Below are 18836 nucleotides of genomic sequence, written 5' to 3' on the forward strand. Positions count from 1 at the left end.
TCTTTAAGAAATATTTAACTTCCTTATCAGCACGTTGGATTTTGGCGTAGCGCCTGGACAAGAGAAAAAATAACTATCACTGATTTTTCTACACATGGGGAACCCCTTCCAAAATAAAATGGGACTCTTGCGTGCCGCAGGGATTTGCAATGTTAGTACGTTTCTAAGCGTAAGATTTTGTAAGAAACGCGGTGGTGTCCCTGGCTTTTTCTGAAATGAACTTTAGAGCTCAAAAACAGCTTTCAAACTTAGGGCCGTAATGACGAGGATCGTCTGCGCTATATAAGAGAGTCCATCCATATATCCAGCCAATCTCTTCATTCAGGACACCCCTTAAAATCATTTTAATCCGGAGTGAACATCGAAAATTTTAAATTTAAGTAAAAAATGTAGTGTTCGTCCCCTCCCAAAGTCTCGTTCCACTGTGCGTCGGTTTGGCACTGACTATAGCAATGTCCATTCCACTAGTGGCGAGGCGTGAATGATCGATTATCGATGTTTCCCTATTTGAAGCTATGGTAAAGAATCGATTATTTGGATGTGTGTTGCGAACACCCTGTCTATCGATCCTTTTCCATAGGTTTTAAAGGCAGATCAATCGATATATCGCAAAGCACGCCAAGCCACTGCATTCCACGGCTCTTGGTGACTGTTCATTTACTTTTCAGAGTGACCAGTTGCATAGTGTGAAATTAACTTAAAAATTATCACTTACATGAAAGACAGATGAGACAGCTCAGAATTTGTCCGATGTGGATATTTAAACCTGCCCATCGCGAAGGAAGTAAATAGAGGATTCAAAAATTGACCGTGGGTGGGCGGAGGAAAATTATGACTCATATCTTCCGCGAGGCATTCAATTTACCAAACATCTATGCTGCCGTGCTAAGGAAGAACACCGTATGAGCCTTCAGACGCTGCCATATTTCCTTCAATAAAAAACGAATTTGCTGGGAAAATTTTGAATATTTTTCTTCGGATTTCTCAAGCAATTATGTTCGCGATTTAATAAAAAATATCTGAAATTGCAAGAAAAATTTCTATAATTTTAGTCAGAAATTCATGTTTATTTAGAGAAATTTGGCAACTCTCGAGTCTTCATACGGCGTTTTTCCTCAGCACTGCAGTGTATTCCGCCTTGTCTAACAACTAAATAAGTGTTAGGGGTACTTAATTACGCCATTACCCGCATCTTCGTGGTGGGATATGATCTGCACGCACGGTGTAGACTAAGACGACATGCAGTGCAAAACACATCGACAGATCTCGCATCCTTTATGTTTGTTCACCATCAGTATTCGCCTATCGCCTATCGATATCACATAGTTTGCTTGCAACTTTTAACTCGAGTCATTCAACTTTTACCGATTGAAAGTGAATTCTCTCCGCTTAAAATCGGAATGATTGTAGGAGAAAGTTCCTCCATGACGATTCACCGAAAAAGGAATTCGCCCATTGCTTTTTAACCTCACGACCGAAATCGTATTTTCATTTTTTAAGAGACCGAACTTGATTCAAAACAGTTTTTGGCGAACTCACCATCCCTGGTAAAAATTGGCAGTAGAATCTGTGTTCCAAAATACCATAGACCCACGGCCGGCTGTAAGATTTCCAATAGCTTCTATAGCCGGCTATACACAATTTCTTATAACCTTTTATAGCCGATGGCGATTAAGCAACTCACAGCCAGGCGATAAAGTGTATGCTAAACGTCACTAATTACGGATGCTAAGACTTAGTGAGTTTTTGGACCACTGCTCTCTTTTTAGGCCGTAGTATCTTGATTTATTTTGCGAGGGAAGCTCCGTACTTTTGATGGATGCCTACCATTCCTAGTACCTATATTAGAGCGCCTTCAGTTTCGTATGATACTGTGCAATACCTCTGGTGTGAAATAGTTGCTTCAAGTGCCGTGGCACGCTGCGGCGCGGCAGGCGGGCAGCCAGCCCGAAACGCGCATTGGCGCCTACAAACCTAACAGGGATACTTCACGCGTTGCGCAATGCGTGAAGTATCCCTGTTAGGTTTGTAGGCGTCAGTGCGTCGCCGCTCCGCTTTGTGTTAGGCTCAAATATTTAATGTGGCGGAGTCAGCGTTATTCAACTCATGATTTTGAAATGTTTGCACATCCTGTATGGATTATTCTCATTTTAATTGATGAAAAAAAATATGTACGAGGGCGTTCAATAAGTAAGTATCCCCCCCTCTCTAAAATCCATTAAAATGGACCAATTTTAAAAAACTTGGGCTCAAAATCTTCCTTAGGATATTCTGAGTTCAACAAAAGAAACCGCAACAAAATCGGACTATGTGCGGCCGAACGCGAGCCGTTTGAACGCGCCGAGGTGCTCGACGCTCCCGCCGAATCTGCGGGGATTTGAAGTCCGCGACAGGAGAAGAGCTTCTCTGCCAAAGCCTCAGTCGTTCATCACTGACGAAAAATCAAAGAAATTTTTGTAGAATAAGGGACTTACCTCACTTCTCCACATAACCAGCTCGATCCAAGCAGGTCTAATACTGAGACTAAGAGAACACGCTTTTGGATGCCACGCGCGTGGAAGTCTTTCAGCTGACCGGGGATGAAAGACTTCCACGCGCGTGGCATCCAAAAGCGTGTTCTCTTAGTCTCAGTATTAGACCTGCTTGGATCGAGCTGGTTATGTGGAGAAGTGAGGTAAGTCCCTTATTCTACAAAAATTTCTTTGATTTTTCGTCAGTGATGAACGACTGAGGCTTTGGCAGAGAAGCTCTTCTCCTGTCGCGGACTTCAAATCCCCGCAGATTCGGCGGGAGCGTCGAGCACCTCGGCGCGTTCAAACGGCTCGCGTTCGGCCGCACATAGTCCGATTTTGTTGCGGTTTCTTTTGTTGAACTCAGAATATCCTAAGGAAGATTTTGAGCCCAAGTTTTTTAAAATTGGTCCATTTTAATGGATTTTAGAGAGGGGGGATACTTACTTATTGAACGCCCCTCGTATTAAAGGAAAATATAACGTTTGTTTTGTAAATATTAAGGTGGTTCCGTATCAAACTTAATGATTTCCAAAGCACACGAATTTCTACACAATTTCTTATAGCCTTTTATCATCGATGGCGAAAAAGCAACAGCCAGGCGATAAAGTGTAAAATCCGGCGATAGGAACTATAGCCCGGCTGCATAATTTTTTATCACTTCGTATAGCCCGGCCGTATGCTTTTCTCCGCATTCTACAGCCAGCTATATGATTTTCTGTTGCCTTCTTTAGCCGGCTGTAAGAATTCCTATGGTATTTTGAAACGCAGCTCTTATCGCCAATTTTTACCAGGGATTGTATGAAATTCCCGCAAAGACTTAAAAAATTCTGGGACGAAAAATCATTTTAGGCGAATCCTTGCTCGAAACTAAAGCAATAAGTCAACGAAACGCCTCCCTAGTAGCACAGATCGCAATAAATTGCAATTACATACATAGTAAAATATTTGCTAGGTACTGCATCAGAGTGTTGTGAATGTTGCTTATCTACTGACTAAATGCACGGCTTATTGAATTTGATTGGGGTAAAATTGAAATAAGTTGCATTTATTCATTGCACCGCACATTGCCTATCTTTCTGACACACTGAACTCACTTTGTTGAATTTTTTAAATTGGCATTTATTGACCAAATGATGTAAGAATATTGCAATTTTATGGTGAAAAAATTTCGATTATATGGCAATTAATCGCAATTTTGTTTCAATATTTCCATTGCAATGTGCTGATTGGGTATGTAATTATTTTAATAAAATCAGAGGCGTTTCCTCCAGCCTTCTAGAAAGTTTGATATTACTGTTTGAATTTTAATCGAGCACATGGAAACTTTTCGCGACTTTTTGATTGCGCGCAGAGGAATACGTAGGTTTCATCTGAAATTGTTGCGCTTCGCATACTGTAAGAAAATGTGACCGTGCGAAAAGATAGAGGGGCGGACTGGGAGTCGAAAAGTTAGGAGGCGATCTAGATTTGGGGGCCCTCTTTGTCGTTTGGTGGCCCCTCTAAGAGGGTCTGGGGGCTCTCCCCCGGAAAATTTTGAAAATTTCACACTTTTTAAACGCAATTTTAAGCATTATTGGAGTTAAACTCTACACAAAATAACCCATTCTCAGGATTCTTCGGGGGCCCCTTCATCACATAAGCTTTAGGCGACCTTTCATGTCTCTTAGAAACAAATTTTCAAGGATTTTGGGGCTTTTAGTGACTGAAAACGATAGGAAAATTACAACATTACGGGGAGAAAAACGATGACTCGAAAAAAATTCGCCGCGGGGGCCCTCTCGGGACCTCCGCGGCAAGTTGTTAGGAGGCGATCGCCTCCCGCCCCCATGGCCAGTCCGCCCCTGCAACCTCGTGCCCAAAAATTCGATTTTTCAAAAAAATTCAATGTTTTAAAATCCCAGACAGTCAGATTGGTTCTGATTTTTCGACTCAACTTGGCAAAAAATAACTACTGCAGTGGAAATCGAATATAACAACATTGAAGTGACCGGCCCTTTTCGGTCGTAATAGCCGATGGTTGTTATAACAGGTAGTTAGATTTTTACGCACTCGCCTCAAATCGAATAGCAAAGAGTAAAGCTGTGCTGGCGCTAAGCTATGAAGACGAGGTTTCTTTATTTGCAGGAGATTGAACATCACTGTTTTTAACACTACATTTTCTTTTTCTTTCTTTTTTTTTCTTTTTATTTGTATGTACACTGGTGTATATCACACGTGGTGAACACTGGGCAGACATTGTCAGAAACCGCGGGCGGTACCTACCCAGGTCTGACACCGATAAGTTACGAATATTCAACGTAAAAGTGCGCACCTTGGTGTACTGCCGTGCTAAGGAAAAAAACGTCGTATGAACATTCGATAGTTGCCAAATTTCCTTCGATGAAATGTTTATGTTTGAGGAAAGTTATGAATATTTTTCCTCTAAATATTCAGGAACTTTAGGTGAAATTGCTAACAAAATCATCTAAAAAATTGGAAGACAAATATAAGTTTACAGACGGATTGGGGTTTTGGCAAGGAAATTTGGCAACGCCTCAAGGTTCATACGGCGTTTTTCCTTAGTACGGCAGTGTATGTGTGGGTTCAATGCGTAAAGTACGCATACTGTCTTGTAGGTGCTTATATGCGTTTCACACCGACCGCACTGTATTTTACGCAATGCGTGAAGTATTCCTACGGTCTTGTAGGCGCTGTACTGGGTTTGGCGTAATGCGTGAAGTATTCACATGGTCTTGTAGGCTACACTAATATCCGTTTCATGCCGGTGTAATTCAAACGGGCGGAGTTGGGGATTTCTCATCTTGCTTGTTTGCTTGTAGCTTTCAAAGAAATATTTTAGTTAATTTTCTCTCAGAAAAATGAAACTTATTTGAGATTTGAAAATATTGCACTGGAGGTGCATGTTATTTTATCAACACCACTGATTCTTCACACAGAGAAAAGAAATCGCAGAGGTCTTCAAGAAGTAAAATTAATGGTTTCTTTTGTTTTTTGTTTTTTCATTGAAAAGATAGGATAGGACAGTGTTTGGAACATTGGAAGTCCAGATGTTCCTTTCTTCAGTTTCACCATCACGTCATATTTTTTTCTGAGCTTTTTAGTGGCGATCAAAGTTTATTTTCATTCTTGCAAAAGAATGGCTCATATGAAGCGGTTCTTTATGTACTTCCATTATTTTTGAGGGTTAAATATGGATAAGAGGGAGAAGAATTCACTGATTATCTTTTGTAGAAAAATTTAATTTAATATTCTTAGTTATTGAGGTAGCTCTACAGAACAAAACGTCTAACAATATATAAAAACACAAATACCTATTTTCAATCTGTTTAGATATTTGACGGTAAGTAAGTTTTTTACAATTCCTTGATCTGACATTGGTTTTGCGTTGATCTTAGAATAAAAAAGTATCAGAACAGAGTGTGCTTTAATTTGAAAACATATTTATTTTACAACTTCTGTGATGGAACAGAGAAACATTTGAAAGCAAACTTCAAAAATATGGGTTTCTTAGCTCCCTAAGGAAGGACTCTCAGCGTACCTTCAGATACAGAAAAAGTTGCGAAAGAAATGCTACAGAAAAAAGGAAACAAAGAAAAGAGAAAAAAGAGAGAGAGACAGAGAGAGAAGAAAGAAGTACTCAAATGAGTGTTTGTAAAATATCAACCGCACAGTTTGATCTATCTGAGTGGCAACCGAATCAAAAAGAGCCGTAGCCTCATGAAATTTAAAATACAAGTACCTAACACTTAATGGTGTTTATGAAATTTCTCAAGGTTTATCTGCTTCTAGGAAAGGAAATTTCAACCTTGAAATAATTTTTTTTTTGTTTTTAAATTTTCATTACATACTTGAAGCGGTGATAGAGATGACGATTGCTAAATATTGAGGTATTTTAAATAATACTTGGGTACAACATAGTGAGATTGAAATAATTAAAAGTAATCCTACCATGATTCACAGACTAGGAAACTCTTAATAACTCTCAGTGCGTATATCTTACAATTATTTATAAAGTTATGTACATAAAAAATATTCCGGAGAACAAACTGACACAAGACACATCTACAATGTAGAGGTGGCGGCTGAATCGTACAATATTGCTTGATTAGTGTCTAGGCAAGACAAAATAAAAATGAGGGGTAAAATGAAGAACAAGAACAGAAACAAGAAATTTCATGCGTGAACAAATTATGAGAAACAAAACAGTCAACAAAGGAATTTATCTAAATAAAAGTAGAAAGACATTGAGGCAATGGGTCAGTTTCATACTGCACAAAATAAAGTTTTCAATCCTTGTAAATCGGCGAAAATTGATGGCATTGATCTGAACACCGAATTTCTATCTAGCATGAATAACATTTTTCACATGATAAAATATTAGGCGTCTAGTTGCAAAATCAGCGATCTCTATTGCCCTGTCTAAAAAATTTGTGATCATAACACTTTCATATTGAAATAAGAAAAAAGCCCCCGTGTTCATGTCTTCTCTTGAAATTTCTGTATTTAAGCACGAAACTTGAATTTAAAAAAACATTTTGAGCAATTATACATTATGGTTGTCCCTTACACAAAATTAATATGATTGCACAATGTTTAGACACAGCAACAGGGTTTGCAGGTTTAAAAACTAGACGCCTCGTATATGCCAAACTAGAGAAAAGCGATGCATGAACATTGCGGTGTTCCAGAATTTAATTTTGTTGAAGTACAGATGTTTTAAGAAACTTCTGAGTATTTCTCTTTGAATTTTACAAACACTTTTAATCATCGTTTAATCAAGTATATCTGAAAATTTCGAAATTAAAAAATTCGTAGCTTTTCTTAAAAATACATATTTTATAGGAAAAAAATTGGCAGCACTCAAATGCATACACGACATTTTTCTTCAGCATGACAGACCTGGAAAGTAATACTAAGCCTGTTTGATGTTAACTACTACTCAGGTAACTACTAAGCTCAGTTACTCAGTATGTTACTTAATAAAACCTGATAGGAAGAAACTACGGAACTAAGTGACACAGTGGCTGCAGTCAATAATCATACTTTACAATACCTGGGAAATAATTTCAGAATTTACATGGTAGAAATTCATTATTTTTTACATGCCAAGAAATACCGAAGACCAGAATTTGATTCTGTGGTGTACGACACTGACCCATTTTTAATGAAAATAATTGCTAGAAAATAATCATGAACAAGCAACTCAAGCCCAAAAAGCAGAACAGGGGAAGGAACTACGCAACGAAACTATAAGTAAACACTAGTACAGCACCAAAGGACTTTATGAAGGGAGGGGAAGTAATGGATACATCTAGAGGGATGAACAAGAGATCAGCTTCATTTGAGGTTGTTCATTACGTAAGTGAAGACAGAATATGAAGATTAGTTCAAACGTTCTTTCTACACCAATCATGGATGCAATCTCTTTAGAATAACAAATTGCTTCTTTAAAAGTAGGCAAACATGAAATAGATTTTTATTGCTCTGTGCAGTAAAATGTTTGAGCAACATCTCTATTTTGCCGCAATATTTGTAAAACTATCTTCAATAACACATCTAGTCAAAATTTCAATTTTGACAAATTCTCTTCGCAGAGCCTCACATGTTTTAGTGAGTTGGCATGCAGATAGATTAAAAAATAATTTAATATTTCACAGAAAAATATTAATAGTAGGTGTAATCACCAATTGTAAAGATAAGTGTGAAAATAATTTTATAAAAATAATGAATACTGTACAACTTGATTTAGAGAGAGACGAGTTGATGCAACAACTTCCCGACAAGATAACAGCCAATTTCGGAGAAAAATTTCAGTAGCCATGACTTTAGGCACGTTGTTTAGAGCACGAATCTACAGAGCATTAAAAATGCAGGCGTATGGAGGAACGCTGGAAAATTATTATTTACTTGCTGCAATGGAAACAAATGCAGAAAAACTTGAGTACATCGTTTCCTCTCTTGCCGTTGTTGGGTCCAGATATTTTCTTCTCATTAATAATATACCAGCCTTAATTTTAGTAGGACTATCATTCATCAGTTGCAATATTTACTTAAAGATAGCATCAGTTATTTAACTGGAGGCAAGCATTGAAAAATTCCGAGTAGTTAAGTAGTAAGAGACTACTAAGACAAGATTTTTAGTGTCCATTTACTGGAATTTAAGCGAGGAAAAATTAAAGATATAAAACCACGAGCCGTGCATCGAACATGGTTTGAAAACCTAAAATCCCAGTCTTACTTTCCTTCCCGTTTTTCTTATCTGAACAAGAATGGATGTGCCAAAAAGCTTAGAACTTTTACGTTATAAAACATGAAATACTTATACAAAAATATCACACTTTTGAATATTTAAAAATACATAAATAACTTACGACATTTGTACACCGGAGATAAATTTTCAGACTGATTTCCTATGACTAGAGGCCTAGTGGTTGAAAAAAATCATGACCAATAAACCACAGGAATAAACACACAATGATACTAAACTGCCAGATCTTGGACAGTAATTCTTCTGTACCGACAGTGGTTAAAAATCACCAATTTATGGAATTTTGCGAGTCTGTACATATGTTGGCTTTAGGTACATATATATAGTCACACAGGGATAATGTGCTACTATAAGCAGAGAATTTGAGGACTGATATCAACTACTCTACACATCAGTGCTTACGTAGTGATTTTTAAGATAGGACTAGAAACTCTAATTCAGATACGATAGGAATAATAGAATGTTTTAAAATTTTTACACTAGAAAAACTGAACCGGTGAATGAGTAGTTCTTAGACCGATAGAATTATCTTTTTAAAACCTGTTATGGTAAAGTACTTTTTTCAATACTTTATGTATAATTTAAAACATCATTAGAGCTTGTACACTAAACTTGCTTATTTATAAGTGTGAATGACTTAAAAATAAGATCAATGGGACAATTCACTCGGAGTCTGAGTAGCTTGTTGCACATGAGCCGCTGAGATGAGGCTTGTTTACATGGGGTTGATTTAACTGTTCGTTCTGCAAAAATTTTGATCCTCCTTTGCGGCCAAGTCCGGAGCTACTTTCACACGAAGATGCAGCACTGATTGAAGTGGTTGACATGGTTTCTAGAAAGTCAAAAAACGATAAAGCATCCTTTTCTTTCTCTCCATAACGAACGAAAAAGTCATCTCTCCCCACGATTGAAGGTCGCACAGACATTGACTGCCGTAGAACACCACACAAAGGCTCCCTTGTAGATGATTTTAATGGCTCTCTTATTGCAACTGAAACACATTTGAAATAATAATTAGAGAATACTTTGTCTTAAATTTATTGCAATATGATGTTAATGAACAAAATATTTATGAAACTGCTAAGTTTCAAAATTTTTCCTTCCACATAATTTGTTTTGTAAAATAACATTACTAAACAAATTCAAAGATTACGAAGGTCAAGAAGAATCAAAATTTTGAGAAATAATTATAGTTAATCATTCTTCAAGACAGTGAAATGTGACACAAAATCTGCAAATGAATATGCACTGTTTCATATTTTTGGTAGATGGTGGACGAATAAGGATATTTTTATAGCCAAGTTCGATGTGATCTAAGGAACTGACTCAACGTTGAGTATTCTCCATGGAAAGATAGATAATTTCCGAATAATTTTCAAAATCAAAGAATGTAGGACCAATACAGAAAACAAGCAGTAGAACTAGAAACTATTATCTTAAAAATGAAAACAAAAGGTTGACAAGAGAACATGTGATTCCAACCTTTTCTCTGGCAGCGAGATCGATGTATCCTATGCAAGTGATGGTATTCGGAGCGTTCTTCTTCACTTTCGCAACTACTTAAATCTTCTGCACTTGATGAACTGTGTCTAGATGCCAACATGACGTCCAATAAATTAGCCCTTGCCTGCAAACAAAATTCACACATCTGCATAATCGAATCAAAATTGTAAATATTTCACAATTATAGGAAAAAAACAGTTGAAGGGTCAAACCCTCGAAAATTATTCTAGAGGCAGGAGTAGAATCAGAAGTAATTTGCAGTAAAAAGTTGCAGAGATTATAAAGTTCATTACATGAAAGTAATAATGAATCAATGTAAAATAAAGCACGGAAAACTTGGAATAAGTTATGCTTGGCATTTGGAAAGTTTTTCTCAAACTAATGACTTCTGATTGTGAAAGAACACACCATAGTCAATTTGGAAGAGGGAAACTACAGCTTCTTCCAGACTTGGGATTACTGAAACATATAAGAGATTACGAAAGCCCCTTATTAAAAAAAAAAAAAAAAATAACAACAGATGGAGGTACTAAACATTTTTGTGATTCCTAGAAAAAACAATGTTGACTTCAAAAAATTAAAATGAAAAAAATTTACAAGCTTTCTTCAAAATCACCACCACTTCCATCGATTTTCAAAAATATCCCTTACTACCTTCATTCATCAGATACTTTCAACTCTAAGTGAATAACTTCGCCCAGTGGCCGATCAGTATTGCTTACACTGAAAGAACTCCCTCTTCCTAGGTAAAAAAAAGAAGTAAAAAATACAAATTTACTTCCCATCAAAAGGAATAAAATTTCAGCAAAATGAGAGAAATTACCTTGGGGTCAGTGAAATCAATATCTCTTTCAACATGAACCCAGCCAGTGGGACAACAACAAGCATCATCCAACGATGCGGATTTCCGTTCCTCGCCTTTCCCTGATTCTGCATCACTCAGCTCCTCTCCTTTGCGGATCATTCTATTCAGCTCATCAATCACGTCTTTTGAGGAAGCGCTCTCGTTGAAACTGTATCGTTGGCCATTTTTGACAACAATGGGCTCAGGTACGGTTGAAGCATTGGCATACGGTCTCTCCGAGTTTGAGCATGGGTGAAAATTGACCATCTTGTTCCTACTTTGATCACAGAGAGAAGCATCGGTGTCTGCCCTGTTCTCCGATAAAATTACTGTTCCTGGCGATGAAAGTGAAGTTGCTGTATCACAAGAAGCGACTTCAGTTTCCTCCTCTTCAGGCACCGTATTCAGACTGGACCTCGAAGTCAGATCACTTCGTAAATGTCTTAAAGATATGTCAGACAGGCAGAATGAAGATAAACTATCTTCTGAGAGGCAGTCAATTTCTTCGTCGTCGAATTCAATTCCTACCTTGCCGTTGTCAGAACTGCTATCACTAAAATTATCACTGTTGGTTCTTGGGAGAACTTTTAAATCTAAACTAAACTCTAATTCTTTGGGAACTTTGGGATTATTTTTCAAATCACTATGATCTGCTTTAAGGTCTTTATCTCCTACACTATTACTATTATTTGGTAAAAGGCTATCGTTCATTAAAACTTCAACGCTCACAGGACGTTTCCTTTTGCTAAACATGGGACTCCTCCGACAAAATGAATTTTTTGGCAAGCTAAAAGACTGAAATGAATTGAGCCTTCCTGAGCAGGCTGTACTTGGACCACTAGAAATAAAGTTATTGCTATCATCATGTCTAATACTGTTCAGGGCGTCTACTCCAGCGTCAGTAGATAAAATAGGCTCAGTCCTCTTGCCTGCAATTTGAGGCTCAAAGAGCTGAGGCGTGTTGGAACTTCGTGGCATTTCAATGTTGGAGAAGGATGCAACAGGACTCGCTTTATCTTTGAAAGTAGAAAAGTCACTCTTTAAAACAGTCTCTTTGAACCTAGGATCTTGATGGTTAGGTTGTTGTTGTTCTACCATGACACTGAATGCAGATTTCAAAATTTGTTCTTCATCAAGCGTCAGTGGAAGCGAGATGTTTCTTTCAGCACTTTTCTGCGATTCGTTTGTTTGACTTTTTGATGATAAAGAGGTGAGACTCTTCGTGCTCTCAAACTTGACTAGCCTATAGAAATCTCTGGTAAAGTCAGTTCCTATGACCGAGGAATCTCCACTATCGGTACTCAGAACGGCTGAAGATCTTTTAGAGAGGCCTTCATTGCTTTCAAAGTCATTGTACATCTGCCCACATTCATCTGAATTGGTATCTGGGAACAGAAAAAATAAAAACTTCAGTTAGTTCAGAGTAGCTGAAAAAGGTAATAAAGACATTTTAACATTCAAATTTCCTGCATCCTCGTGAGATTTTTGTGGAATTCTTATCTCCAATTCTGTTGTTCAACCCAATCAGCAGACAAGATATATCTGATCTGTAATTTTTTCTGGTTGCAATTTACGTTCAATGTGAGAAAAGTTTTTTGTCAAAACGGTAACTGACGTTCTTTATTCCATATTGTATTGGTCTCAGGCCATGCATTGTTGACTGTCTATATAACTGTACCACAGCAGGCAAACAAGTGGTTGGTCTGCTATTGCATTTGGTTATTGCACTTACAAATATAACAGGAAATAAGTTAAAATTTTGTTACATTTTTATTTAAGGTTAGAATAAATTTAGGAATTTTACCAAACTGTAGACAAAAAAAGCACTCACCATTGCTGGACCATGAATTTGTGACAGGTGAAATGGCTGAACAAGAAAAATTCGGCCAATAAGATTTCGCATCACTTTCGTTGAAATATTTATTTTCGGCAGTCCATAGTTGATCCTCTTCCTCACCATCCTCATCAATCATAAACTCGAGATAATCAGAGCTCTCTTGGATACTTGGTAAACTGAGCATTAAATTATTTGGTGTAGATTGGTTCTTCTTGCGGAAATCAGTCTCATCTTGCTCCATTGACCAGTCTTCAATATCGTTCGGATTGTAGGAGAGCCGTTGCTGGAGCGCGCTCCTTGTGTCGTCTATCCTTAGCCACTGTTGGATATAGTCAGTATCCCACCAATCGTTAAAACTATCACAGGAAATCGTATCATCAACTGATAAGTTAGACCTTTTATTGTTGCCCCAAACAGTATCAAATGATATCACCATCGGAGCTGAAGGAGAAGTTGTGAATTTGAGGCAGAGATGCGAATCGGAGAAACTGCGCATGATGTGATGGTAAGGGAGGAAATCCTTCATTGGGGGATAACTATGCCGAGAGTTGATATTCAGAGACAAACTTAATGGGATGAATAAGATGTCAGGTTTTTTGAAATCCAAAGGCCTGAAAAATAAAGAGAAATACTATGAAGAAAATTGACCGTATTTTTAACTTAAATATTTGTATAAGACTACTTAACTCTTAAGATTGTCCATCAAGCCTGAGCTGTCTTACTGATGGTAAATGCAAGTATGATGCATCAAGACTTCTCATTTTGTAAAGTTTTAACCAATCATCACCTAGAATGTCTGATAGTTTCCGATCAAATACATTCAGAATAAACAATACGGACCAACAATAATATTGAGAGGTTTGATAGAGGAGTTTACCTGCCAAAGGGCATACTGTAAAATTGGTCTTAGTTTCGAAAATCAATTATACAGTATTTGCGCATCTTTAAATACATATCATCATGTTTCCTGATGATTTGAAGCTCGTAAATGCAGAATCAGTGGCCAACATGAGCAAAGCCGCTTTCTAGAAGCTTCAAATCCGTTTTGCTGGGAACAGATATTTTCCAAAAATGCCCTTCTACAGGAAAACTCTTCAATTATGATGGTAATTGTAAGATAAATCGAGATATTGATAGTTGGGATTTGAATGAGGTCAGAGAATAAATAGATACTAAATGCAAAAGGCTACACAGTTTTACACAGTTCATACCTTTTGTCAGCAAACGTAGAATCAATGATTTCTGTTTCATCAGAAGCCTCTTTCACCTCCTCCAGTCCTTTCTTTGGCAATTCTACAATTCCCTGCATATCACTAGACATTGTCGAGTACCCTTCATCACGATTGCCACTTTCAGGACTTTCGATATCTTTCTTACTTTCATGATCTGAAATTAAGAATACATTGATGGAATTTTAGATTGGATACCAGGATACATTTTGAATCTTGAGAAAAAGTGAAAAATTAGGCGTGGGAATTCTTCTTTTTCCAAACCATTTTTAAAAGCAAGATTAGCAAACTAAGGAGTTTTTAAAATTCAAAATGAATCGTCATGATAGTTGTGGCCTTAACAGAACTCTGAAGTCTTCATCGATACCAATTTGGTTACCGCCACCCTTCCTCGCCTTGAATCATTTCCGGCCACTGTCTACTATTTCAAGTATTTCAAGTAAGAATTTTTACTTGTTATTCATAAAAAATGAGACTTACTACCGATTATTTCTTCAAAAAATCACTAAAAATCATTTTTTGAAGTTCGTAATGTATACATTTTTCTTAGTCTACAAGTTATCTCAATGCGAAAAAAACCCAACGTTATTTCTTACAGGGGCTAAAACTGTTTGCACCAAAAAAATAGAAAACTTTATCAGTCAATTAGAGCCTCGTTACTATAAAAGGAGAAGGTGCAACATGGCTTGAAAGTCGAGTCACAACTCTTTGGGGACCACCTTTAATGAGGACTACAATTTGATGATTTCCATTGTGAAATGATGGCACACTTGCCAAAATACCAATTTTTAGGTGTGAGCCCTTCAGAGCGCTCAAGGGGCCTCTACAAAATTCTTGATTTGGCCACATTACATTCGCTTGATTGTAACATATTTTGAGCGGAGGAGACCTGGACTTACATCAACTTTAAAAAATAAGAACAACTCTAACCTCCTGTCGTAGTGCCAGTGAAGAAAATCATATTTATTCAAAGAGTTAAAAAAACAAGTAAATCTTGAAAAAATTAGAAAAACTTACTAAGGTTAGGCGTAGTGATATTTAAGCTCAAAGAATGTGGTCGGTGGATAGGGGACCATAAAGCTTCCTCCAACTCTTTTAGTTGTGATTCATCCAAGCTATGAGGCCTTTTGCTGGTTTCTAAGCTTGGCAGAGATACCTGACAGATGAAAATAAAACAGTATTAACTCAATGTTGACCATTTGACTACACACTTATATGAATTTAGGTAACAAAACTCAATTGCAAGTTAAAATTCATTATGATCATAGACCACAAACATTAAAGAGCATTAATAAAATTCACCTTCTCATAATTTTAGCATGATTTATTTTGCATAAAATGACAGAAAAGAAAACTGGTAGAAAGATTTTGGGAAAATTTTCCTGAACCGTTTGAAGTTTTCAACTTGCCGTTGACACTAGTGAGTACATACAGGATATAAAAGTCATTGACAAGGAATTTTTGGATAAAAAAAATCAAGTGTTGAAGAAAAAAATTAGAAAAAAAGTTTTACTGAGCATAGTAAAATTTGAGGAGGACTTAAAGCAGTTGGAGTTGAGCACCAAAGTGGCTTTGACACTAAATGTCACGTGTCAGAGAAAAAAGGTGGGCAAGAGAGGAAGAAAACTTACAAAATTAGATGTTGAATTTGCTAATGACTTAGCATTCCTCCTGGTTGCTGGATGCCCCATTTGTCGAAGAAGTAGAGAGGTCAGAGTTTGATTTTGACTCTCTAGATCCTTTGACCGAGCGTGTAAGGTTTCAATTTCTTCCTGCAAACTCTGGAAAAGGCAAGAAAATGAGATCAAATCAATGGATCTTGACTGAAAGGGTGAAAAATATTTTGATAAGCACAAAAAGTTTGTCCTGGTACCTTTGTTGCAACGTTTAACGCAAACTTAACGTTTGCATGCGTGAAAAATTACATGTAAAAATCTCGGATCATATTATATTTTCATTGATGGAAGCTAACTAACATGTCTCTGAAAATTTACATGCGTATTTTTGACTTGAGCCTTCAAAATATTATAATTGCTCTATCCATCTGTCATCAAAAGTTTTCAAATTACTAAAAACAAGGCTCGGCACAAAAATAAGTTAGACTTGAAAGATAAGTAGTTAACACACAAATAAAAAAAAATTGATTTTTCTTACTTTCTGAGCAAGAAGCGCTCTGACTACTTGACTGGCAATGTCATCAAGGTAATGCTCATATTGCTTCCTCTGTCTTTCTGCCTCCTCCATCAAATCCAGATTTTTCCTTTCCAGAGTATGTAGCCTCTCAAGTAATGTTCGCTGTACTTCTTCATTATTCTACAAAGCAGAAAACATAAACAAGTTGATGTACATGCAAATAATTATGGATGAATTAAATATGAGAAAAACTAAAAAAAAAAGAACTCATCATACTGATAAGTTAAAAGTTCAGAATAATAATTCATCTTTTCATAAAAAATACCTGCCTCATTTTTCTGATCCCTTGCTTTGATGAACTTAAATTAAATATTCGTATTGGAATTAATAAATAAAAATTGATCTTTCTTGTGTTTTTAATATTATTATAATTGTAATTACAGTTATAAACTTCATAGTTTTAGTAGTATGAGTAACTTTAGATCAGTTTCAAAAACTTGAATGAGAATAACAGTAGGAGGTAAACTTCCTTTTGCACTTGCTTGATTGCATTATTGAGAGAATTCACGACAGAATTATTTGGGCTTTCATTTTTAAAGCCTTATTCAGGGCTGGGGCAGTAATATGATAACAAAGAGAAGAAGCAAATTGTAAGCTTTTTACTTACTGTTGCTTCTAAATTTCTGAGCTGTCGTTTCAGGCGATCATTCTCCGAGCTGAGTTTGGCCAGAGCAGCTTGAAACTGCTGAATTTGATTCTGAAAAATAAGAAAATAAATAAAAAATCAATCATAAATTAATTTACAACAAACTAAACTAATTTTCTACTAGTTTTCTTACTAGTTTTCTTACTAGTTTTCTTACTAGTTTTCTTGAGAACTCGAGAGATATCCCCCTGCAAAGTTTCAAATTCTTATTTTTATGAAACGCTAGAGTAGGGAGAGCTGTCATACAGAGCGAAGACGAATAAAATTGACAAACTGAAAAAATCTGATACTTGGAGGTCATTATGAGAAAATCGGTTTTTCTGCGCATCGTTTTGCCGCGAGATGCATCTATGTAAAAGCGATAACAAAATGCCAATGACTTAATTTTCGACTTTATGTCACTTTCAACTTTTTTAAGAACGTCCTCTGGGTTTGATAGATACATTTTTGTCCAAATTTTAAAATGAAATTAGTAACTTGGCAAAATGTGTCCAAAATTTATAGTCGCCTCGATATCACAATTTTGTCGATTAGCCAGGTAGCAATTTCGCTCTATGGGCGGATTAATTCGTGGATGCCCCAAGTATAACAACGAAACACGAGTCCCCCTGATACCCGATGTACAACTGTCAAATCAGAAGTTGCCACAGAATTTGGAAAATAAAATTCACTGACATTTCCCTGGCATATTTTGGTGAAATTCCCTGACAATTGAACAAATGCTAGATTGTTAAAAAGACATGGTTAGAAATAGTTTTCAAGCAAAATTTATTCTTCGGAACGTCAAACCGACTCGAGAAAGCAAATAAAGGTGACTTAACGCTTTTTCCCTGACACTTTTGTCATTTTCCCTAACGTTTCCAGGTTTTCCCTGACTTGTTAAAATTCCCTGACATTTCCCTGATTTCCCTGACATATTTGGGTGAAATTTGTTGACTACTGAACAAATGCCAGATTGTTAAAAAGACAGGGTTACACTGAAAAAAAAATCTCGGTGTATTTACTAAGAAAAGGGTAAAATTACCAAGAACTCGGGGTTCTATTTGATCCCAGTTTTTTCTTGGTAAAATTACCATTTATGGAATTGGTAATTTTACCGAGAAATCTCGATAAAATTATTGAACTTTCTCGGTAATTTTACTGGACCTTGGTAAAAACGCCAATATTTTTTATCGACTGTGGTAGCATTACCGAGATAAAATGGCAAAGTTACCGGGAATTGATTACCAATAAAAGTGGTATTCTTACCTGAAAATAACAGTAAAAATACCGGTTTTTAGGTAAGCTTACCAGTCTGTCTTGGTAAAATTACCAATAATTGGTTAAAAAAAAGTGAGATGGTAAAGGTACCAATGGACCTTGGTAAAAACGCCGAGAATTTTTTTTCAGTGTATTGTTCGAAACGTCAAACCGACTCGAGAAAGCAAATAAAGGTGACATGACGATTTTTCCCTGCCTTTTTAAAATTCCCTACTATTTCTCGGTTTTCCCGGCATTCCCTGACTGTGGCAACCCTGTCTAATTCGGCAACGCCACCTTGCATGCTGTCGGACGTCCCCTCCGCTCGGCGCGAGTCAAGAAGAAAATAATGATAGGCAAAGACTGGAGCTTACGAGGGTCGCACCCTCCGCCGCACCGCAAAGCTCAAAGCTGGGCAATTCCCTTGTTCCCGTGGCGAAAGTTCCCCGGATTCCCCGCGCGGGGGGGGGGGGGCGGATGCGGATGTGGGGAGCTCATCGGAATGGCGAAATTCCCTATTTACTCGCGGCTGGAAAATGTAAACAGTGTTTCGGGGTTGTACCT

General features: G+C 37.0%; 1 protein-coding gene across 1 annotated transcript in view; it reads right to left on the minus strand.

Annotated features, from left to right (window-relative positions):
- Positions 1-5731: 5731 nt before the first annotated feature.
- LOC109032592 (uncharacterized) overlaps positions 5732-18836 on the minus strand; it is a 215295-nt gene continuing 202190 nt past the window's right edge. The window contains exons 7-15 of the mRNA XM_019044808.2: positions 16995-17084; positions 16349-16507; positions 15826-15975; positions 15212-15350; positions 14177-14351; positions 12960-13576; positions 11108-12513; positions 10264-10408; positions 5732-9772 (exon numbers count right to left, since the gene is read on the minus strand). Coding sequence (XP_018900353.2) covers positions 9444-9772; positions 10264-10408; positions 11108-12513; positions 12960-13576; positions 14177-14351; positions 15212-15350; positions 15826-15975; positions 16349-16507; positions 16995-17084 — 3210 coding nt within the window. The 3' untranslated portion in view covers positions 5732-9443. The remainder of the gene's footprint in view (positions 9773-10263; positions 10409-11107; positions 12514-12959; positions 13577-14176; positions 14352-15211; positions 15351-15825; positions 15976-16348; positions 16508-16994; positions 17085-18836) is intronic.

The sequence above is a fragment of the Bemisia tabaci genome, chromosome 8 (genome assembly GCF_918797505.1).
Source record: "Bemisia tabaci chromosome 8, PGI_BMITA_v3".
Lineage (NCBI taxonomy): Eukaryota > Metazoa > Arthropoda > Insecta > Hemiptera > Aleyrodidae > Bemisia > Bemisia tabaci.